This window comes from Anopheles cruzii, chromosome 2 (genome assembly GCF_943734635.1).
Source record: "Anopheles cruzii chromosome 2, idAnoCruzAS_RS32_06, whole genome shotgun sequence".
Taxonomy (NCBI): domain Eukaryota; kingdom Metazoa; phylum Arthropoda; class Insecta; order Diptera; family Culicidae; genus Anopheles; species Anopheles cruzii.
This window is the reverse complement of record NC_069144.1, coordinates 19,906,984-19,930,450: the sequence shown is the minus strand read 5'-3', so window position 1 is coordinate 19,930,450 and position 23,467 is coordinate 19,906,984. Positions and strand designations below refer to the sequence as shown.

The 23,467-nt window shown below is 46.0% G+C and overlaps 2 protein-coding genes across 2 annotated transcripts; both read right to left on the bottom strand.

Moving 5' to 3' along the window:
- Positions 1 to 1,533: 1,533 nt before the first annotated feature.
- LOC128278619 (uncharacterized) lies at positions 1,534 to 21,931 on the bottom strand. The gene is made up of 7 exons (XM_053017349.1): positions 20,951 to 21,931; positions 4,921 to 5,357; positions 3,923 to 4,094; positions 2,666 to 2,777; positions 2,375 to 2,559; positions 1,892 to 1,972; positions 1,534 to 1,628 (listed from the first exon to the last, which is right to left on the bottom strand). Exons 1-7 carry the CDS (start codon positions 21,003 to 21,005, stop codon positions 1,534 to 1,536), a joined length of 1,137 nt encoding a protein of 378 aa, XP_052873309.1. The 5' UTR covers positions 21,006 to 21,931.
- Positions 21,932 to 21,967: 36 nt separating this feature from the next.
- LOC128278618 (bifunctional peptidase and arginyl-hydroxylase JMJD5) lies at positions 21,968 to 23,456 on the bottom strand. The gene is made up of 5 exons (XM_053017348.1): positions 23,166 to 23,456; positions 22,949 to 23,105; positions 22,764 to 22,890; positions 22,295 to 22,706; positions 21,968 to 22,225 (listed from the first exon to the last, which is right to left on the bottom strand). Exons 1-5 carry the CDS (start codon positions 23,454 to 23,456, stop codon positions 21,968 to 21,970), a joined length of 1,245 nt encoding a protein of 414 aa, XP_052873308.1.
- Between the last annotated feature and the right edge of the window lie 11 nt (positions 23,457 to 23,467).

Genomic DNA, 23,467 nt, shown 5'->3' with positions numbered 1-23,467 from the left:
TTGCACGGAAATCTATTACGTATCAATAGCTCAAATTATGATGATGTATTATATTCCACGGCACCACCGGTCTACAACACACAGGTGATTGCAAACATATGTTTTTCAGCGTTGTCCCAGCCTGGCCATGCATCTATTGCCCGAGGTGCAATCCGGCGATTCGTGTGGAGCTAATTGTCCGTGACTCACCGATATGTTTACGCTCAATTACTCCCCAAACACTATCCCAAGGTTCGGACCGTGATTATCTGTATTGTTTTAGCACCAAATTGGATTCAGCATTTGATTTTTTTTTTGTCCTATTTGAGGATAGAACCTCGTTTCATCTTAAAGGCTGCGTCAAAACAAACATGCTGGACGTTGTGGAATAATTTAATGATATTTTTTGGGCAGTGATGTAGAAAAGTACAGCACACTATCATTTTTTCCCGTCATCAATCGTTTGATCTGCAGGGAATTTAATCGATGAGGCTTTCGCACTTATTTTACCAATAACCTGGCGTCTCCTTCAATAACTGGACTGATGGGAAGTAACTTTTAGTAATTCTTTGATTGATTTCGACTTTCTTTGATCCTCTCTTTTTATTGATTAAAAGTGTTAGCATCAAATTGATAAAGATGATATTTTACTTTGTTTTATTTCGATTCCAAGTTTTCCGTCTAAATAGAAACACCGTTTATGTGTAATCAAAACGTTATCCAATCACCGTCGTGACAATACTTTCGATAAGTCATACAGTTTGAAAACTAGTCAAAATTCACGCATAAAATAAGATGCTAGAATTTAACAATACTTTCATTCGCGGAGCACCTTCCTTACGAGATTTTTACACAATTTTTTGTAAATAAAGTTCCTTGTCCTACTCTCATCTCTCTCAAACTTATCCGAAAATAGTAACCTTAGCGAGCGAAATTAAAAGCACTGACCGAGTGATTTCCCAAGACCTAATAACGGATCATTTCAACAGTTTAAGGTCGCTTAGTCTATGTTAAGTGCAGCACCGAACCATCTTAGCATCGTGTTTTCCATCGTAAATTTGCCGAAAGCCGATTGCCGATGTTCAAATTAAAAACTCAACAGAATTTAAAAGGTTACTAACGAATGGAAACGAGATAATAACACGAATCAATTGTGAAAAATGAAGTTTTGCTCTTCAGGATACAGCACTAGATGAAAACAGTTTAACGCACTGTGGGTGAAGTTATGAACGGTGTGAACATAATGAGAAGGTACCTTTGAAGATATCTTTATGACAGTAAAAATACATTGATGTTAATAACCTTATATTGAAAAAGATAAAAATAAGCACTAAGTGAGACCCGTCGATAAATTCAGGAATAATTTATTCTTACCTGCGGAACTAAAACTGGTGCTTCAAAACATTTTCTTTCACACAAACGTATCCTATCATAAATTTCATTGTTCCTTCACTCTGCATGTGCAGGTTTAGCGACGGAAAATGAGCTACTGGTAATGGAAAGGCCTTAGGGGGCAAAGCACCAAAAACAACGGGAACAGTTCGATTGGTCCGTTTATTTTATTGAATCTATACCGTGTTTGCAGATACTGTAGCGCTGTAGAAACACAATTAAACTAATCATCCAACCGGCAAGTGGATTTAATTGACCTGCGAATGGAAAAACGGGGTAGAGCAGCGATCAAAATCACGTACCACAGCCGTAGCCGCGTGAAGGAAGCGCCTGAAAAATGCAAACGCAAGCGATTGCACGGCTGCCAAAAAAGCGGCCGCTTCCGGAACGATCCTCGCGACCCGACAGATGATGGAATCAAAATTTCAGCAGCAGCACAATCAATCCAATCAATCGAACAACAACCGGCACAACTAGGCTGAGGTGGCCACACAGCTTGCGCCGCTGGGCCGGTACTAACCTGCACCGTCACCGGACAACAGCTGGAATCGGCCCCGTTCGTCCATCCGCAGCCGGCTCCACTTGGTGAGAGGCGTGGGGTCTGTAGCGGAGAGAAGAGATGACGTACGGTACCGTTGAGGTTATGGATGCGAATGGCTTTCGTAGGCGTTGTGACTAAAATGTGTCCCATTTGTTGGCGTCCATTTACTACTCGGCCACTATGTCGGTCAATAAGTAGGCATGCTACGCTTGTTAAACTCTATTTTTATTAGCCTGTCTTACAAGGATCTATTTAAGCGACTGTATCTAATGGATTAATTAAAACAGTGTGGAAATACATTTTCTATTAAACAAGACACGGCTTAAAAGTGTGGCCAGCACAGTAGCCGCCGCAACCAGCCTAACAACTTATTAACCGACCAGTGGGCGGTGTCACCAAATCGCCGAATCAAGAGGTCAATTTGAAGTTAGGGAACCCAGCACGGGCCACACTTACACTTACCGTAATAGATGGTTTCGCGTTTGCGAATGTAACCGGAGTCTGGCACGGACAGCACACAACTGATTGATGTCGGCGAGATGAGCAAATGTTTATCGATTTTACCGTAAACGGTCTTATTGTACATGTGGTTCCGGTCGGCGGTGACCAGCGTACGCGAACTGACCAGGAACAGATTTCCACTAACGCTGGCGAGGGCGACGGTGAGAGGAGACAGTAAATCGAGTTTAGCGGCCGATTTTTATTCGATTTGACCCACCGGTGTCGCGTCCGGTGTCGGGTGGTTTCACTTACATCAGCAAAAGGTTCGGTTCCGGGTAGATCATGAAGACACTGCACTTGATCAGCAGCATACTGTCGCTGTCGCCATCATTTTCGTAGTGGAGCAGAAGCATCTTTTCCGGCACTGCAAGCATCGAAAATGGTGTACATAGCGGTTTCCCTTATTTATTGGATACATATTTGAAGTATAACCGTATTGTGATGAAAATGTGCATCCCTTTCTGTGCTCCATTTTCCCGTTTCTATTTGTAGAATTGGGCTCCTTTCTTGTGTGCTTGTGCTTATGCGAATACTTGTACAATGATTTGTTCCTCCTTCAGGGGCTTGAGTTGTAGTTATAGTACATATTGTGGCAAAGTTGTACTGTATTAAAACTACGCTATGAAACGAACGGCACTTTTTCAACCTGTCCGATATGTTAAGTACATGGTACACAAACCATGCAAAATATGAAATACTGTTTCTGCCCTTATTGCCTTTGTTCACACGATTGAACTTTAATTGCTTTCGAGCCTTTGTCCCTCGTTAGTTTGTGGCGCAGCACGCACAATGAAAATGGATACGGTATTGATATGTGTCAACGTTTAATGGCTCGTTTGAAAAGGAAACAAAGAACGTGAGTCCCCGTGGCCCGTCACACAACAGAACTAGTGTGCCATTTTGTCCGTTGTTTCCGGTGCCTTTTGTTGATGTCGAATGTGGTTAACACGATAGGCATTAAACATATTAAAAGCGATTGACCGCAGCATAAGCATGGTTTAAGGTAGATAACAAATAAAAATTTAGAAGAAGACAAAAATCATGAGGACAGCATATTGTCGCTTGTTTTTCCCATCAGAAAGATATAATCCGGCCAGCAAACAAATTTGCAAATTGAAAATTAATTGAGCCTTTCATAAAACGCTCGCGCATGCATGTGGCTGCAAATTGGCTGTACCGTGCACGAGCCGAGCCGGGTTCTTTAATCTTCCCTCTATGGCTGTGGCCCAACCACGAAGCCCTGTCAACCTATCCGACGCAAACATTCCATCGATGGCAACCAACGTAACCTCATTGCCTCAGTCTATTACACTGATGAAGGGTACGCACCGCAAGACGACGCATCGGGGGGCCTAAAAACCGGTTATTGCATCGTGGGCCTAATCGAATCACCGACCTGCTTTCCATCTCCTGACTAGCGAGATGTAAAGTCAAGAGCCTTGCTTACACGGCAGATATTTCGCCCGACTGACGAGGGCTCGAGCACAAGCGCTTTCTGACCGTACTTACCGACAATCTGAAACCGTGCCACACGCCAGTCGAAGGAGTCGTACGTCTGCACCGAACATTTGTACTCTCCGCTGTGGTTTTGCTTCGGGTTGCGTATCACCAAGGCACGGTACTTGTAGTTGACGGAGTCGGACATCGAGTAGTTGGTTTGCAGTTCGTTCTTGAACTGGTTCTGTCGGGGCCGGAAAAACGAGAAGCAGAATGTATTCGAGTCACGTAACGTTTGAGGGACACTCGGAAGGCGTTGTCAATGAGTTATGGGGCACAACACGGCGGACAATGAGATAATGCGATGCCAGATGACGATACGGAGCAAATGCGCTTGCGAAGGAGTGCCACGCTAAGGAATGGGCGATGGTGCTAAAATGTTACTGGGAAAGTATTGTAACTTCCAAAGTGAGTCTTGTAATAGGTAAATGTAGTAGTTCTTCAGAGTGATACGTTAAACAATTTTGTTCGCTAGCCAACTGAAGATCTTGAGATTTATAAAAACAAACATGAAAAGTAACGGGAGAACATATCTGGGCGGAATTATTTATTTTCTACCGTTTTTTGTTAGCATATATGAAGAACTTCTGAAATTTCTGATTTCATGTTAACTAGCGCCTAAAACTGAGCGGTCCGGAACTTCTCGAAAAGCTATCATAGATTCCCAAACAGCGCCTAAATGTAGGCAATTTCTTCTCCAAAACACGCCTAAAAGTACACAGTCCACTTGTCCTGTGTCTAACTTTGAATGGTATGTTTTACTGTTACTTTTCACGTGTTCGAAACGAAAAAAACGAGATCCCAAGGTGCACAAAATGCAATAAATTAAATCATTAAATTGTAAATTTGTTGGGTGCCCTAAAACAAATGCCCCATCAGGAGCCGAGTCCTGTGTGTCAAGGCCATCGGAAGCCATCGAATCGATCGCGCCGGAGTGTAATATTCAACCAGCGGCTTGAGAAAAATCGGATCCGAGCGCCACGTCGCCTGTAAACATCGTGGGCACTTACCATGCCGACCGGCGTCCGGGATGGTATCCATTGGTAGATGAGCTTCTTGTTGAAGTACCACTTGAGTACGAAACCACACTCGCGGGCCTTAATCTCGTACTGACAGTCCATGATGAGAGGCTTTTGGCCATCGTGGCTCGTCGTGACAGGGGTCGTGGACGGGCCACCGCCCGTCCCGCTCGGATCCGCCAAGCCGACCGGAGCGCCAGGCAATGTGCTCGATGTCATCGGCTGCCAACTACTGCTGGTGGTGGTGGTGGTGGTGGTCGTGGCGGGACTGCCGGCGCCGGTGGTGACATCTTGGGATTGCTCGTGCCACACCGTCCCATCCCTTCCGTGCTGCCCGTCGGACGAAGGTGCAACCGCATCGTAAGTGTCCCGATCGAGAACGTACGTCTTCGGTACGTTCAGGTTCGTTATGTGCACGGAATGGTACGCTGAAACAAGGCAAGCGAGAGGCGTGAGATGTTGGTTAGTTTATAATTTTATGCAATTCCCTGCCCGGCCAGAACTGGGGCGTCGGTACTACGCCCGGCACACTTTGCGCTCCGGTGAGCAGGGCTAAGCCGAGCGAAGCTCTAACCGTTTCGATTTGCGAACTGCGGGACGTTCCGGAATTTTATCACCGTCGACGTTGCGCTCCCGGGCCTCTGATTGCGGCCGTGGAACTTTGCCACTCCGATACGCCGATGTTGCGCGAATAATCATCAGCATTTGCATGTAAATTCATTTATCTTAACCGTCATAGCGAAGCCGAGCCTGCAACGCGGTCCCAGGTTGGTTCTGGGCGTGCGGATTACCCCATGGGCTGATAATTCCTGATGCATACACACAATATCGCATGAATGCAATTCTAATTAAAATGGCCCAATTAAGAGTAATTTACTAGGGCTCTACCCTAAAAAGGTTTGAAAACCTTTTTTTTTGCATTCAATCGCTCCAATTTTGTGGACTTTTTTCGGTGTCAAACATGGAAAATCAACGGGTAAAGAAAAGTATTATCAGAGGAAGATATAGGTAAATGAGATTGATCTGTGATTGCCACAAATCGATACCCGAAGTAATATGATAAACACAGGCCCAAAAACCTTATACAAGGCGATTAATAGATTAATAGATGTTGATAAATGCTATCGACCTACGGAAGTGCCATCAGGACCATACGTATCACATTTTGCCTCGTGTGACTGTAGAGTTATCAATCGACGTAGCTCAGTTTTTTTCCGTCCGTTGGTCCGTCCGGCTTAGAGCGGTGCCGCTGCGAGGTTTTCCGCGGCGTGGGAAAGCACCTGCTGTGCCGCCTATCCGCCAGATTGCATTGGGAAAAATCCTCGCCAAACCGTGGCCACGTCCACGGTGGTCGATGGAAGTACGCAACACCATTCAACCACCATCGTCATCATCATCATCATCACCAGCAGCAGCAGCAGCAGTAGCAACGCCACCGTTAGGCGAGCGAGCATACGCAAACCCATTGGTCGCCGCCGCACTTATCGCGGACGGCGGCAAAACAACAGCGCGCCATAACCCAGCCGACCAGAGTCAGAGCATGAATATTTCATACCACTTCGGTTCGGTTTCTTCACTCGCCGGGCCATCCGGGCCGGGCTTAGTCGATCTGCTGCTGGATGTACTCTGTATTGTTTTTATTTCGTTCCTTCCGTTTCGGTTTTCTTCCTTTCACTGTCGACGCCCCGTTTCCGTTCGCGATGATGCAAAATTAAGGAAAATCTGACAGTGTAATGAAAAAATCTCGTTCACACCGAATTCACCGTTGCCGTTCTGAAATTTATTGCCGTCCACCGTGGCGTGGCCTAGAGTCGGGCTAGAGGGGTCCCCCTTTGCAGGGCTCCAGCTCGGTTTAAGCGACCAATAAAAGGGAGCAGCAAACCCGTGGCCAGGAATCAAATAATGTGCGCGCAAAACATAACCATTATCACCGGGCCGGAAGCGGGCAGGAAGCAGAAGTTTGCTAATGAAATTTGACGCTTTATTGTGTTTCTTGTCGCGATGATTGATCATTGTTTTGGGGCGGCCCTCGCTCGTTCCCGTCTCTGTTGATGTTGTGTTGAATCTTACGGGTTTTTTCCCGCTTTCCCGCTTTGCTTGTTTCGTTCGCCAGATTTGTGCAATACATTTTCATTTCAAAGTTGCATGTTAGAGCACAAAGGCACCATTTCGAGCAAAAGCGATGCATCTGCCTCAAGTGACAACGGAGAAAGCGTGGCACAATGGAACCTCGCTCAGTGGCCCTGTCATCCTTCGAGCGGTGCTGCTGCTTGCACTACAATTAAACTCTTGCACCGCAATCTTCGCCGCTCAGTGAAATGCTTCCACAGATGCTGCTGCCTTCGGCTATGCTGAAATGCACCAGCATTACCAGCCAGTCGAGCAAATTTGTATCACGAAAGCACCGTCGCCCGAAGGCCCGAGGTGGTGGGTTGGTTTAATTTAATTTCGCTCTCCGCGCTGAGCGCAGATTGGTCAAGTGGGACTCACTTTCGGTACGAACGGGGTTTCTCCTGCGGGGTTCACTTCCCAACGTGTGGCAATGCAATTCGAGATGGATTTTATTTGCTGATTTAGTTATTTTTTGTCACCGGCCACCAGGCGTCCCCATCGGCGTCGAAATGGGTGTCAATAAAAAGTGGAACAAGCGCTCGGTCCCGCTTGTATCGAACGAGAATGACGAGCCTGGGGACTCAATTGAATGTTTTAACGCTGCCACTTTCGGTACGGATTAGGTTTTTTTTCGTTTCGTTTCTGTTGCGAGAGGCTCACAGAGCAGATTTTAGTTCGGTAGCCTTTTGGGACACGATTTGACCCATCACCATCCGGGCCATTGAGGGCAGATCAAAAGAAATATTTAATTCTGTGTGGAATCATTTTTTTCTATTTCATCGAGCCAACCAATTTGGTTTTGTTGGTAAATTTATCATCAATTCATAAATGTATTTTAATTTTTTATGTCACTTGGCAGTTAAATGCCTTTGAAATAAAGTAAAATCCTTCACAGATATTCTTCTGGCTATTAAATTGATTACCACAACACGAAAATTGGGTGAACAAGAAATATTTGAAATTAAAAAAATCCCAAACAGCTTAGTCACCCAATTTTATCGTGTTATGTTTTGTTGTCATGTGAAGAAAATTACATTAACCACTTTACATTAGTGTCGTAAACTGTTTGTCAGCCAAAATGACACCTTTTTTGATGCGATAAATTGAACCATTACGGGCCACTTTTAAGCAGCATCAACTTTCCAGTTTCGTTTAGTCTGTGTGTTTTTACCGTGTTATGTCGATTTACTTTGATTTGACGTAGTCACCCTACCCATAGGGGCATGTTTTACGGTACCACCAATTTTGTCTTCGATAATCGAAGTTCCAGGGATCCCAAATTTTATTCACTTGAAAGTTTTCCGTAGCAGAGTACATCTGAGACATTCGGGGAACGCAAGAAAGATACCCTGTGCAAAGTTCGAATGGAATTCAGGTTAGGCTCAGGTTGGTAGGGCGCATAAAATATTCAAGCAAAAGCGATACGTACAACCATTTGTGTAACTTTTTTTTACTTCCATTGCCTGACTGTGAATTGATAAACTTTTAATTATTGATCAGAAGATCAGCGATTGCAAAGCGAACAGCGAATGGTTAGCTTTCAGCAAAATGCCCAACTCAAAATTGAACTGTTGCTGTTGATGACCTTCTGCCTTTACTGTTGGAAGTATTTAGAGTGTTGAACGCTGTATGTTAAAGTTATGCAGAATGAGGGACGTGTGCGTATTATTGCGGTCAATCAAACCAGAATAATGTGTCTCACATTATCGACGCCATAAAAAATAATACGCTACCAATAATCATATTTAAATTGAAAACCGGTTAGAATGGGAATGAAGTTGCTATTAGTTTCGGAAAATAACACACTACTTCCTGCCGGTCAGCAGCAAGCAGCATACAGCTGCAGGACGAAATGATTGATTTGAATAAATTACCAATCGCGGAATCGAATAAATCCCGAGTCTGGTGAAAGCCAGGATGCGGAAAAAGCCGGCATCATTGCACAACGGAATTAAATTAAATATTTGATGACTCCAGAGAGCGGGAGCGAGAGAGAGAGAGAAAGTGAACCCATCAGCAAGTGTCCATCGTATAGCAATTTCCAAACTCGCATCCAACCCAGTAATCCCCGAGCTGATCCCGCCAAATATTGGTAATTTACAATTCGGGAATAAGAATCAATAAATAAAAAAACGCGTCACCAACGTCCAATCTTCTTTCAATCGCATAAAGCCAGGAACCCGGAAATAGGTGGCAGCATAAAAAAAACCATTTCTGCAAAAAAAAAACCGGATAGAACGGGAAAAGTGGCGGAGTTTGCAAAAATTGGTATAATTTTTCCCACTTGAATTCAATTTTTGCTGACTCCGGACGCTCCGACCGCTATCCGGCGCTCTCTTTCCTCAATCCTGTTCCAGGATGCGCAGATCCCACGGGAGGTCACCAGACGGGGGCCTTTTTCCTTACATTCCGGGTGACGGGAGTGGGTCAGACAACTAGGAGCTCTTGGCACACACACGTTCGCCATCGTGGCACCCTGGCTTATGCTCGCTCACTTATGCTTGATGCCTACATTCGCATCAACCGGTGACGGCCAGTGACCCCTCTTTTGTGCTGCCGGGCTGCTTCCGTCCGTCTCGTTTTCCTTTCCTTTCAACCTCGGTCCCGCCTGGCGCAGCCGGGAACACAGGAGACCTCTGTTGTGACCACGGAGCACAAAAACGAAACGGCAAACACGGTAAACCAAAAATAAAACCCAGCACATCGTGGAAAACATTGAATAAAATGTTCCCCTTAATATGAGGTAGGCTCGGGAGCGTTCAGTCGGCCGGCCCACCGCTTCTGCCTTTGCTGCCAATCTATCTCCTCGTTCGTTCTTGTTATCCTTTCAGTGTTGCGGAGCTACGCGGCACCGATGTCGATATGCTAAGTGGATTGATAAGTCGCGAGCCTCGCCCCGAAAACAACGTTGATGATCTTGTGTTCAATTCCTTTGCACTCCTAAACGCACAAGACAAATTTCATGCTGTTCAAACTTCTTCTTATCTGGCCCTACATCCGTCGAGAGGTCTTGGCCTTAACACCGAAGGTAACACCCAAAGTAGCATTGGAAACAAAAAAAAATTAGTAGCAAAAGCTCGCGGCCTATGATTTCTATTTTAATCATCTGAAGATGCCGCCATTTCCCTTGAGGACAATTTTTATCATCTCTCTGTTTTCCGCATTATGTGTTTGATTATCTGAAAGGCTCATGAATCAATCATCGAGCCACTGATGTGTGTGGTTCGGGAATTATTGGTACACCGAGTAAGCGACCACTTCGGATCGAACGCCGGTGCCGACGTGTGGGCCCACATAGACACAATCCGGTAGGCGGGTCAGTCCCGGCCCGGACCCGGCCCATGTTTATTTTATCAAGCGAGAGCAAAAAGCATAAAAAGAACCGAAAGAATCCTGGCAGACGGAAGTGGCCGAAGAAAGATAAAAAAAGGAAATCAAAAATAAAAGAAGAAAACCCCCAAACCCTCTGTTGCACTGCTCTTTCATCTATTAATGTGCGCACCGTGTGCCACCGGAAGTCGGTCGAGAGTGGAGAGCGTATGGTTTATTTATGTCCGGAGCGCATGTGTGTGTGTGGGGTACATACACATCGATGGTCGAGGTAAAGTGAAAAAAGGAGTAAACATTTTGTTCCGTGAGCCGTCTCCTGCAGCGGAGTTGATGGTGAACAGGGTTCGGATAAGGAATGCGGACTGCGATGGAGTTGTAGCCAGAGCTTTCGACGTGTGCGAGATACGCCCAACTTCTACCGGCCGGTCCGGTGTTGGCGGTAAGCTGGGAATTTCCAGCAGAAAGTGATGGAGGGTTCGTTTGACCTCCGGAGATCAGCTTCGGAACCCGTCGGAAGACGGGAAACCGGCCAGTATTCCTGCGCACGGCTCTACGAGTACCGCCACCCGCCAGCTCGCTGCTTGCGGGGTATCGGGTTTCGCCTGGAAACGGCTTGTCGGGAGGCCGCAAGAACCGGGCCTACCGGTTTTTCGCAGACTTCTTTCTTTATTGAAATACCTTGCCGACCTTCCCGAGCGCTGGACTTACATCCTGCTGGTGAGGTTGGCAAACAATCACCACTGGACCACGGGGCCCAGGGAAGACAAAGTTTTCCTCTGGTGCTAGTCATAAAACCAACCGGGTCTTGGTCGAAACGCGCCGCTTGCAACGCTAGGCTACCGGTACGGACAGTCAAATGTGCAGGGTGAGTGGTCAACTTTTTTCTTCTCGACGATGAGTACTAGAGTTTTTGGTTTTTAAAAACAGGCACAGCTAAAGGGAGGCGCCTGTATGGGAGTAAACGTAAACAAAAATCCTGTAATGGCTTGTAATAAGTCAGTCATAAAACAGTTTGGTGTGAAGCGGAGTAAACGAAAAAGCCAGGACCACACTTCCAGGCCTCAAAAGCTTCACTTGCCAAAAGCCAACCATTAATGGTTTGGAGTTTTTTAATTGTTAGCCGTATAAATACTAACACCCGCAAAATTAACAAAGCCACACCATCACTAAGATTTAATTAAATTTAAGTTTATAAATGAAGAGTTGTGCAGCTATATGCTAGTTACGCTAGGGTATGTTTTCTTGGGACATACAAACAAATAGACAACGTCCCTTAATACGGCTCTGCCGTTCTCATAATAAAACAATAGACAATGACTGTTGTGACTGTAACTTTAGCATCCTTTCCAACTTTAGCATCAGTTTCGGTTTTGAACCGTGTTTTCTAATCGACTAGAAGTTTCTTCTCGAAGTGGTACTTTAAACTCCCCGAATAAGAGACCATATACGGTGCACAGAGGACTTTTCTAGTTTGGCTCAAAGCTCCATGCTGATTTACAATGGTTTTGGTGAACAAAAAATTCTTTATTTTGGAAATTTTTTGAAGGGTTTTTTTAATTTATTACACTATTAAAAATATGCGCTTTTATGATCCTAGACATTGGAGGAATTAAACAACATTTAGAAAGATTTAGCACATAAACATTTTATTAGGAACAGGAACACAAGTATAGTATTTTAGGCTAAGTGAGAGATAGCCTTCGAATTTGGCCTCGTTGAGTGTTTCAATTTAGTTTAAGTGTCTAAAATAAATTTGTAAATAAATACATCATGAAATTACACCATTCTGACCAGCTCTTTCACTCACTTTACTTTTATCAATTAAAACATCTAATGGCGAATTCTTAACGTAATATTGTTTAGATGTTTTCTTTCAGGTGAAACAAATACCATTTAATATTTACAAGGTATTTAGCTAATGCTTTATGCATAGTTTCCCTTCACATACGAGGTGTGGTACGTAAAACGTCAAATGCGTCAGCAAACAACCCTCACGTCATGTCACAAAACCGTGCCCGACGATTTATTTATCTTCGTCAACAAAAACCGGAAGAACCAAACCACTGACTGGGTATGGAAGTAGTACAATTTGGTCAACGGTAAACAGTTTTGTGGACGAAAATAAACAAACACTCCGAAAGAAAGGGATTTCCCTTTTACTGATTTTTATTGTCCTGACTGGTAAGGCCCATTGCAAACCATCTTCTTCAGGAGCCCTTTGCATTTTTCTAGACCAACTACCCACCGCTAGTCGCTAGTTCCACTCGTTCCATGAGGCGCTTCGAGAGGCAGCCACACGGCTTGACCTCTCCGACTTGTGGCCCGCCCTTTGGCCAGCCTTTTGGCGAAAAGAAAGAACTCAACATTGAGTGGCATTCGACTGCCCGCCGGACTCTACCGAACGGCGGAGGAGGCCATTCCATAGCAAGTGCCATTGAAACTGGCCGGCCCAGCCGTAGAAAGCTATCGCGGCTCGAGTGCTGCTTTAGTTTTAGTTTATCGCAAACGAAATCTCCAACTTTACGGGAACACTTGTTTCCGGGTCCTGGTCCGGTCCGTTCGTTCCGTGTTCTGGGGAGCGCATCCTCATGCTTATCTCTTACGCCTCTCCGTGGCGTCGTTCGCCGAAAGGGCGGCAAAGTCCCCAACCTATAGACCCCTGGGTTGGCTAGACATTGCGGTTTACTGACGGTTTAAAATTCATCACGATGCCCTTTACAAGGCGCACGCTACCAGTATCCGCACGCAATTGGCTGCGTTTTGTGGTTATGGTTTCAGGGGTCACGTTTAGGGGCTGCGATCATGCTGACGGCGGCGACGGTTCTCGAAAGCGGCAAAGGTTACTTCTCGGCGAACGGCGAACAAAATTAATTTGTAAAAACGATTACCCGTAAGGTTTGGGTGACATTTAGCAACAGGCACGGGTACAGAAGGAATGGCTTCAACACAGAAAAGGTTAGTAGTTGGTATAGATTTTTTTTAACTCCAGCTTAACCTTCGTTGGTGATCCTTTTTTCTCCAAAACAAAACCTGTTCCATAAATTTTCGTTCCAGGCGGAAAACTCGGAACATGCCAAGGTTATTTATTATTTTTTTCAATCCACACAACACAACATAAATTTTCTAACATCGCGTTTGTATTGTGAGGCTTTATTATTGTTCCCAGCGACCGATGAATGTTGTAAAATAAATTGCAAAGAAACCTTTTATTCGGGTCCGTTTTTGTAGTCCACCGGTGACGTCACGGGAACCACTTTACTTTCAACTTGCGACCAACGGAAGGCATTCTCCTTTTTGATTGCTGCCCCATTAATTGACTACACTTTGGAGAAGCTTTCGGTACCGGCCCACCAGAGCCGTAAGGCGGTGAATGAAAGTTTCGCTTTCACGAGACCAACTCTCAACCACTCCATCAACGGATGGAACTGATGGCATTGGCAGTCTTCGGTTCGTTTCGAAAGCACTTCGGAGAAGCGGGAATCGGTGGCTATCGTTGATGGTGAAGCCGTAGCTCGCCTAACGACGGGAAAAGCGCCGTCCCGGTCAGGGTGAAATCTTAATGAAACTCTCCCACACGGACCTGGAAACTGTCGGGCCTAATTAAACTCGGCCCCGTGAAGTGGTTTCAAATTATAATACTACCGATGAACCGACCGAGTGGGTTTCGACCGAACGATCTGTGGCTCCGATGATCCATTCCCGGCCCAAGTGGTGCGAAAATCAATACCTTTGATTAGGGAAGAATGCGCAGCGCCGCGCAGCAATGGAATTGCAATCGACCACATTTGTCGCCGTGGGTTATTAATAATCGTTAAGCCCGGGGCCCGCTTTGCCGATGACGAACCGCCGTAAGTGTGATTGAAAAGTGATGCATTGCGGACTATTTCCATAATCCAATCTGCGGGGCAGCCATTAGGTTACCGGCCATTACCGGCGCATTAACCTACGCGGATAATTGCGTACGCGTGACTGCGACCGTTACCATTTAGACGTCACTGTCCCGGAGTCAATGTGCCTATTTTTATGCAGTTTCATTCATTTAATGAATATTAGTACCAGTTTCTACATGCTAGCAAAATGATGTTAATCCTATCCCACCGCTGAGGCGGAATGAAATTGTTGTTTATTAAACGGATAAAACTCGCTCATCTTTGTCGCCCCAGAACACCGGTTATGTGCCGTTGCACACCCAAGCACACCAGCGGCCAGGCGGTATGTCTGGCAACAGCACACACACAATTATCGTTGATATTATTTTATGCCCTCCACCGTGGCCGCACAGTGAAGCTCGGCCGACTATCTACGGCGATGAATTATGTAGCACCGGTTTTACTTCGTTTTAATTGTCTCCGATAGGGGGAGCCACTCGCTTCCGGGCTGTTTGCGGGTCCGAGGCGATGCGTAGCGATGAAGATAAGCTGATTGAAAAATGGTCAAGCGACCACCACCGCCAGCTTATTGCCTTCCCCGGTGTTAGCAACTTCCAGCAATGCTTCTACTGCTACATCAATTAAAATGCCATTAACTGGCGGAAGCAACATGTACATAAAATATGCATTTATGCAATTATTAAATTACTCACAGCCAATCGTTCAACCTGATTCAAATAGCAATCGTCTCAGGAATTGCTCGTTGCTCAAAAACCTAGATACCGGAGTAACGGCAGTATGGCCGCCCGGAAAGGTCGGTTTTCTCGGTATCCTGAGGCGAACGCAAGTTTTGCCAAAAACTCCCGTCGTCGCCGTCAACGACGTCGTGCCAGTGTGTACCGCATGGTTTCTCCTGAACGACCGGTTCCCGGAGAGAGACGGGCTTCGTTCCCGATTTTAAACCGGCAAACCGGTGAAAAATCGAAAATTAATCCAATCTCCGATTCCGACCGGATTTATCCCAAATGCAATATTTCATCAACAACGCATTTGCGTCCCCGGAACCTGGGACGACCGAAACCGAAACGTCGGGGCCCTTCCCGTGAACCGTCATTTGTACACGGCGGCTTAGAGAATGTAGACGGAACGGGTGGTATATTGGCCCGGGCGAGGCAGTATGGGGCACAGGCACAGTAGCATAAAAATGTCATCGCTAGGGAAGGGCGAGCCGGAGATGGGGAGTTCCATTTACTGGTGCCGGTTGCTGCTGGTTTGGCTGACTGGTGCGGAACGTTTGGGAGCATTTCACATGGACCATGTGTCGAGCAGTCCGGGACCATCCAGCGACAGGAAGGTAGGAAACTTAATGAAGATGCTCTACGCAGCAGCGTCCAATGCTGTATGTATCGGTTAAAATTCGTATTTTACGCTGCTCCTCTCGGACAGGCGTCATTAACGAACGGATGTGAAGATCTTGCAGCATCCGGCCTGGGAAGTTGTGTAGAGAGCTAACCCTTGGCTGTTCGGCCGCAGTTCTCACAAGGGACTTCGCGGGAATGTTCGTTTAGTCTCTTCAAATGGGTTACGATCTGCAGATAGTCGCAATCGAATCGAAGTGGAGCAGGATTATCTACGGACGAGTCACGGTTCTTAAGTTGATAAAACTGAAACAAGATCGCAGCAATACACTCTATCGCAATGTGCAAAACTATATTTTAGGCTTGCCGTTACTTTTTATCCAATAAAATGTGTATTGTCTTACCAATTTTAAAAGGAAGACAAGCTTTAACACCATTAGTGCATTAATTATTTACATCTACACAAGGGATTGCTATGAAGGGCGATGAAAACCTTCCGAACACGTACTGGTTTTCTTCGCTTCGTGTTTTTGTTTTCATCACGAGTTGTGCTGAACACTTGAGGGTTATCCTGACAACATGACTTGATGGATGTTCGGTGCACCACGGCAGGCAAGCTTGGGCTCGGGTCTCTTGCTGACGGGAAGTGGTACGAAATGGTACGGGTTTGCGGGTACTTCATGCGTCCCAGCGATGCCAGAAAGTGCCCCCAGCCGCTATATCCTTGCCCTGTTTTTTAGGAGGGGATTCGAGTTCTCTACACATCCTTTTTAATCTCGCCGCAGTAGCAGGGTTGCCGGCACGCCAACGGCTGCTCCGGGATCCCCGAGGATCGCAAAGCTGACCGGACACATACACATACCAGCAGCAGTTCCGGAGCCAGCGGACCGATAGGACCGACGACAATGAATGGAGGCTATTTATCTTCGGTGACAAAACCGTGCTCCTACGAGCGGAACCACGTGGGGGTCCCTCCGTCTTGTGCGCCATAACCTCTCCACAGCCGCCAGCACCACGGCCAGACACACACTCAATCACACCGTCATCAGCTCATGAATGACAGTGAATGCGGACGGACACAGCGTTCCCGGCATATGTGTAGACCTACGAAAGACACTGAGTGAGTAACGAAATCGGTGCAAAGTGCACAGTGCAATGTGCAGCAGAATTCGCACCCGCAGTAGAAGAATTCACTTTCAACGTACAGTCGGTTAGGTCTGCGGTCAGCGCGTGTGAGAGTTTAGGGACCCACGTTACCCGTGGGTCCCTGTGAACGCAATGGTTATTTATGGAGGTCGTAGGACATGCCGATCCCAGAGACCGGTAAAAAGCGTTCGGTGCAATTGTTGGCAATTGACACCTAACCTCAAATCCGATCAACTCTCGGACCGTCGGACCACGTCAGACGCTCGTAAGTTCCGTTTTTAGCCGGCAATCGGTAGACAATGGTGCCAACGAATGCCTTCCAGCTACCGGTTGCTACCGATAGTATAGATTGATAAAGTATAAAGAAAAAGGTAAAAACATTCTGCAGTCGGCCATTTTGGAAACTTTCTCTAGCATTCAATGATCCTCCTTTTCGAACATCAATTCTCTTTTGGTCAGATATTTTTTAAGGTTATAACTGCTACAATGTGATGTGCTCGGGCCACCACGAACGTCTGCACAGAACAGCACCAACACCAGCGGCCATATGCCCGGGATTGCCGGGTAAAGTCGCGCAAATTTCATCTGTCCAGTGTTTCATCGTTGAACGGGCCCGTCGTTGGTACCGTAAAAACGGTGATGGGTTTAAATTCATTAAAATTCACAAAAGCTGCGAGCAGATTCTTCGCGGGACGCGGCCGTGGACGGTCGTTCGCGACCTTAGGCGGCAAAATGGATTCTTTTTTGTCCTGTTGCACTTCTACTGGCTGCTGTTCTCGAGCTTTGCAAAGGTTGGTCATACCAGGGCTCGGCATGGGTCGAGGCGACGATACGTATCAAACTTTGATTTCACCGTTCATGCTTCACGAACCGTGTTCTTTCTTTTCACGTACGATCCTGGTGGCTCCTGTATGAAGAAAATGGTAATTGATTTCTTTGATTATCTCACCACTTGTACGGAACATTCGTTTTTATTCCCTTGCTCCCTAAAAAGCTTATACAGGGTGGTCAAAAACGCGTGCACATTTTGAACTACTCATTATTTGACGTTTAAAACGTCAAACTTGATTCTGGAAAATGTAAACATTTAGTAGACACTTCCAAATTTACGAAATGGGTCGCTTTACGCTTGAAGAAAGCTGGGAAATATTAAAAACTTACTTCCAAAGTGGTAGGTCTAATCTCAAACTGTACGATATTTGAAAAGCACATTTCATGTAAGCTTATTCCCACCTCGGTGGTTATGTTAACAAGCAGAATTGTCGTGTTTGGGGTTCGGAAAACCCACACGTCGTGCATGAGAAGTCAATGCACCCACAACGAGAGACTGTTCGGTGCGGATTTTGGTCTAGTGGCAGCATCGGCCGCCTTATGAAAGAATGAAGAAAGAGCCGTCGTAACCGTCGATGGCGAACGCCACCGAGAAATGTTGGTTAATTGTTTCTTTGGCGAAATTAATGCTGAGAACTTAGCCGACATTTGGCTTCAACAGGATGGCGCTACGTGCCCTACAACGACAGCCACGATCAATTGTTTGCGCCGCATCTTCGAAAATCAAACATTTAGCGGAATTGGCCTCCAAGAAGCTGCGATTTGACGCATTTGGATTATTATCTTTGGGGAGCGGTGAAAGATAAATGTAATGCGAACAAACCAGCAACTATTGACGACCTTAAGAGCGAAATTGAAATTGCCATTGCCGCGATAGGACCAACGACAGTCGAAAAAGTGCTCAAAAATAGGGTCGACCGAATAGGGTACTGCGAAGCCAGTCGTGGTGGACATTTGAGCGAAATTGTTTTTCACACATAAATTTGATGATCAACCTTTCAAATAAATGTTTAAGCATCGAAAAATATTCAGCCGTTTTTGTTTTATAACCAAATCAAAATGTGCACGCGTTTTTGACCACCCTGTAGTTTCGAATGGTATTATGTTACGTTCTTACTGATTTGTTTTTTCTAATGACAAGAGCACAAAACCCCCCAATTACGATAGTACTTCATAGCACGGCTGTCGGCTTTTTGCGCTGAACTACTACTTTTTCCCCAATATTCTTTGACACTGCCCCACATGTCCACAAACCCGCTAACATCCGAACGAATGCTGCCCCGAGGGACTTCCTCTTTTTTTCGTACGCACTCACACGTGGTGAAAGGACATGACAGGACGTTTGCTGTGTCTGACACAATAATACCTGTTCTGGCCCGGATACGATTGGACGGTAGGGAAGCACCCTGCACTCCACCGAAAACACATGTCCTTATGACTGCGTCAAGTGGCCGTGTACCGTTCGGGTCGTTTGCAAATCAAACTCGCAAATTGCTTTTAAACGATGTGTCCCATGTTGAGGTGTCAACCGCAGTTGAGAAACAGAGCCCACAGACAACTGTCGGTTGGCGTGTGGCCAACGGTGAAAGCGGAATTGGATAGAATACCAATCAATGCGAATAAAAAAGATCAAATATATTAATTCATACTGAAATTTGTCATCTGCCATGGTTTGCAATACATCTAATATAGGACGATAGGCATTTAAATGCTCCCTATTATGAGTAACAGACTTAAGTTTTCTGTCTCTTCAAGGGGTTTTGGTTTCTGTAATCGCCAGTTGTGTATGTGTGCGTCGGTGCAACAAGTCGGGCTTGTCCAATAATTTGCAATTGATAAAACCTGGCTAATGAACCATCAAATGGACTAAATTGGGTTCCTCGTTCTGCAGTAAAATATTACAATTAAGAAAGCAATCGAATGCAACTTTAATCGGTTTAAATAACCTGGTTCAAAGTTTAATATTCAAGTGAAGTATAACTAAACAGAGTACCATTTAAATTTCAAATGACTACAAAAGTTGGGTATACACTCGAACTATTGTATCAAATTTCTATAAGGTTATTATATCAAAAGGGCTCTTGGGGTACCAGAAATCTGATTTAAAAAAACCTATTGCTTTCACCATAAACTAAAGTCAGTATAAATTAACGCTACAAGTCCAAACGAAAATTAGGTACGGATTACGTCTGACGCCTTCGAAGCGACATTACGTTATGACTCTCCAGGTCGCCCTTTGGTCGCAAAACGTCGGTCCCATAAAACAAGTGAAATATGCCATCACAGCGATTTGTTGTGGCCGTTGCCACGTAGGCCATCGAACCACCACCATAAGCCATCCCAATACTCCCAAAGGCAAAGGAAAAACAGAGCATGTCGGGCCAATGTTTAAAAAGCTATAAAAGAGAAATAAACAATAAAACCGGATTCCTTTCGCACCACTGAGCCGAAGGATTAGCAATGGAATTCAATGCTCTGGGCCATCGTCGGAAAACAACAGTTCCCCGAACCGAAACCAGGAAAATCGACAACGGAGCAGCACTCGACCGATCGGGGCGCATTGCGGATGGAGACGCCCAGTGCTTTACACGCGTTACGCTGAGCGTAAGCAATAAACGGTAGGTACAAGTGGCCCAGGTTGAATGCCACCTCCAACCGACCGCCACCAAGCAAATAGGCCACTGCTATTCGGGACAACAACACCCATTAGGACAGTGAATTAATGTTTAATCCTTTGTGACCGACAGCCACCAGTGTGCACCGACGGAAGAGGAAGCGTCGGTCCTGTGCCTTGTCTTGGAACAGGAGTTTGGCGCGCTTCCAACACCATGGGAGTGCGGTTTCTCTTTTCTGCAATGTAGGAAAAAACGACAATTCAAATATTACACCTCCCACCGTTCGAGGAATACGGAGTTTGCCAAAACACAGTGACTTTCATGGTGGTCACAAGCACCAAAAAAAGGCTGTGGTTACTGGGCATTGTGTCCGGGGACAGGAACGAGGCTTGCATCGTTAGGATCGGCTACCGGTGGCAGCTTTCGATTTGTGCGTTTCCAAGGATACGTCTCGCCGGAGGCCCTCACCATTCGGGATCGGCAATACTCTTTGATCAACAACACCGTCGTCGTCGTCGTCGGTCAAACAAAATAAAGCTATTCTCGCGAAAGCCAAACCATAAACCCTGCTACGGGTGGGCAAATGTATTAAATGGGATTTGTCTAACCAACCGCAGAACCCGACGAACGACGGGAACAGCAACAAAGCCGTTTCGCATCGTTGAGCGACAGTGCCTCGAGGTAATCGAGCCCTTCTGTGCCCCGTCTTCTTCCGAAAACGCGCTACCGATACCGGATCCTATTGTTCATTGGTACTTACCTTGTGCAAATAGAAAAACTGTCAACACGCCATTGAACAAATTAATGCCAAACATTTCAGCGTGTGCCTTGCGGCGTACACGGATTGTTATTCGTTATTCTTTCGATACGCGGATTCAGCTGTACTTCTTGCGTCTATTGTTTCCCGGCGTCGTTTCGCTTCGCTCACTACTTTCGCTTCGGTGAATAATTTTGTCCCAATCGGCCAACCGACACACATCCAATACAGTGCACAGAAACGAAAGAAAGTGCGTAAAATGTATTTTCAAAATCACGACAAATAAAAAACAAATAAAAACCGCTATCAAAACCACTCAAACCGATAGGCCACGGACACCGCGTTGGGATACCAGGAACACTGTTTTGAGCTGCGTGCCGAGCACGTATTAAATCGGATTAAAGGCGCCAAAAATCGAACAACACAGCGACATTTGCCAACGACCGTAACGCGATAACGAACTCTACGATACAGTTCGATTCCTCGCAAAGGGCAACACCGTTCATCCCGTAACCGTCGACGATACTAACGGCACGGTGCCGAAGTGTACGCTTATTTAAACAGGATGCCGCCAGCTGGCTCCCAGCTACAGTGACTGCTAGAACGTATGCTGAGTAATGATTCTGCTGGGTGAACAAGAAAAATATACCCAATCTTGGGGTGTATCGTCTGCCAACTAACACCTTTCTGATGGAGAATGGAGGTTTCTTCGATTAGTTTGTGTTAACGAGTCGAATTCTTTCGAATCTACAACTATTCAATTCGCCTTTTCTGACACCTACTGTCGTTTAGTCAGCAGCGAGGCCACTTCGGCCGGATGCTGCGTCTATGGCGCATGTGCGCTGCGGTTCACTATCTACACTTCGTTTGAAATGTTTGCCCGGCAGATTCGGGAGATGAACAGCGTGTTCTGCTCGGTTCTCCTCTCTGTCTGGCGGGGATTGATTTGATAAGTGTTTATTTCGGTTGCCGTTTACCGTACGCAGCGCCAACCGCATCATCAGCAGCAGTCACCATGAATCATTCAAACCAAAAGCTAACCGAGAAGCTCGGTGACAGGGACTCCACATAATGCCACCACTTTGGTGGTATGTACAGCGCTTCGCCACGGCGCAGCGTCAGACGGTAGAAGCGTACCTGCTTCAGCAACGGAAAGCGCTCGTAGTCCAGATGCCGGGCATCGACTCGGGACGTGTTGTTCAGTATAAAGTGATCGTGAGGATACAGGCTTTCTGTGTCTTCTGGTCGTGCGAGAATGATAAGCTTACTGCCGAACACCTGAGCGGATGAAACATGCATTAGGACCGTTAATAGCATAGCGTAGATGGCATGGCGAGAGCGCATTACCTGACACAGCAGGTTGTGACAGGGATCGGTGTGTAGCGGCGAAACGGTTCCCCGCGGACCGAGCCAAGCCTTGATGCGTGGAGCAGTGTCCGTGCGGCCAACATAATCGGGCACGACGATGTCACGCCGAAGGGCCGGAATTTGATCGAACAAATCATGCTGTGCCAGATAAGCAACCGGATCGGTGGACTCGTCCAGATCGTTGGACAGCGTTTGCTGTAGGAATTCGCCAAACTTCATCAATCTCTGGGACCAGTCTTCGTTGCTGTACTGCGAACCGATCTCTACGGGAACTGTCCGTTCCCCGGCAACACTGAGCAGGTAGTTTAGATCGTGCCACCGGCGCACGGCTGGCCAGTCGTCAATAACTTTTCGCAAAAGTGCGGGCTGTTTGCAATCGTAGCAGCGTGTTCTGAAGTAATATGACAGTTTTAATCATTTTAAATTGTGTTGATGAAACTCGGCGTACCTGAAATAGTCTAACGAGGGACATTCCAGTACCGGCACATCGCTATCGCTGTGTACGGTATCAGCATCGTCGATAGCTTCACTCACTTTAAGCCGTTTTAAAGGTAGTTTCCGTGAGTTTATTTTGGCTAAATAAAAAAAAACACTGATTACAACGAAGGAAATTAAACTTCACAACAAACTTACACAAATGAGTCGTCAAAATGGTAGCCGCTTCGGTTAGAAGATCGTTTGATGCTGCTGTCGCTATCCTTGCCCCCAGCATCAGTCCCAAGTCAGCCAGATACGTTCCATCCTTCAGCGCAACTTCTGGTTCTTTTGAAGCCAACATTATGTGAACAATCTGAAATAGATTAGATATGTGAATGTTTCTAACCGTAAATCAACAAGCTAACGCAAGTACCCTTATGTAGGACAATATTGTGAATATTTCCCTTTCCTCGGGCTGAACTTCTTGCCACTGGCCGGTGTGCAATCGATTGTAAATGGTGTCGTACAATAAACCAACTTTCACCAAATTTTTCGGCAAACCGCTTGAGACCCCAACATCCTGATCGGCAATCAAGGACTGGATGGTTGTGTTTATAACGCTTTGGTACAATTTTTCACTTCCGCAACATTTGCTCTGAATGTAGCAGTTGATACAAGGGCTAGTGGAGAGTAGTGCAAGTAGTTCTTTTATGCACTGTTCCATTTTCACGGTTT

What these genes read in the sequence shown, in the direction of transcription:
- LOC128278619 (XM_053017349.1), bottom strand. Translation starts at nt 21,005, where the DNA reads ATGTTTGGCATTAATTTGTTCAATGGCGTGTTGACAGTTTTTCTATTT. An exon ending in GGCACGGTTTCAGATTGTCG is followed by an intron (nt 2,778 to 3,922) that starts GTAAGTACGGTC and finishes CGATGCTTGCAG; the next exon opens with TGCCGGAAAAGATGCTTCTG. An exon ending in GAACCGAACCTTTTGCTGAT is followed by an intron (nt 2,560 to 2,665) that starts GTAAGTGAAACC and finishes CGCCCTCGCCAG; the next exon opens with CGTTAGTGGAAATCTGTTCC.
- LOC128278618 (XM_053017348.1), bottom strand. Translation starts at nt 23,456, where the DNA reads ATGGAACAGTGCATAAAAGAACTACTTGCACTACTCTCCACTAGCCCT. An exon ending in CATTTTGACGACTCATTTGT is followed by an intron (nt 22,891 to 22,948) that starts GTAAGTTTGTTG and finishes TTTTTTATTTAG; the next exon opens with CCAAAATAAACTCACGGAAA. An exon ending in GTCACAACCTGCTGTGTCAG is followed by an intron (nt 22,226 to 22,294) that starts GTAATGCGCTCT and finishes TCATCCGCTCAG; the next exon opens with GTGTTCGGCAGTAAGCTTAT.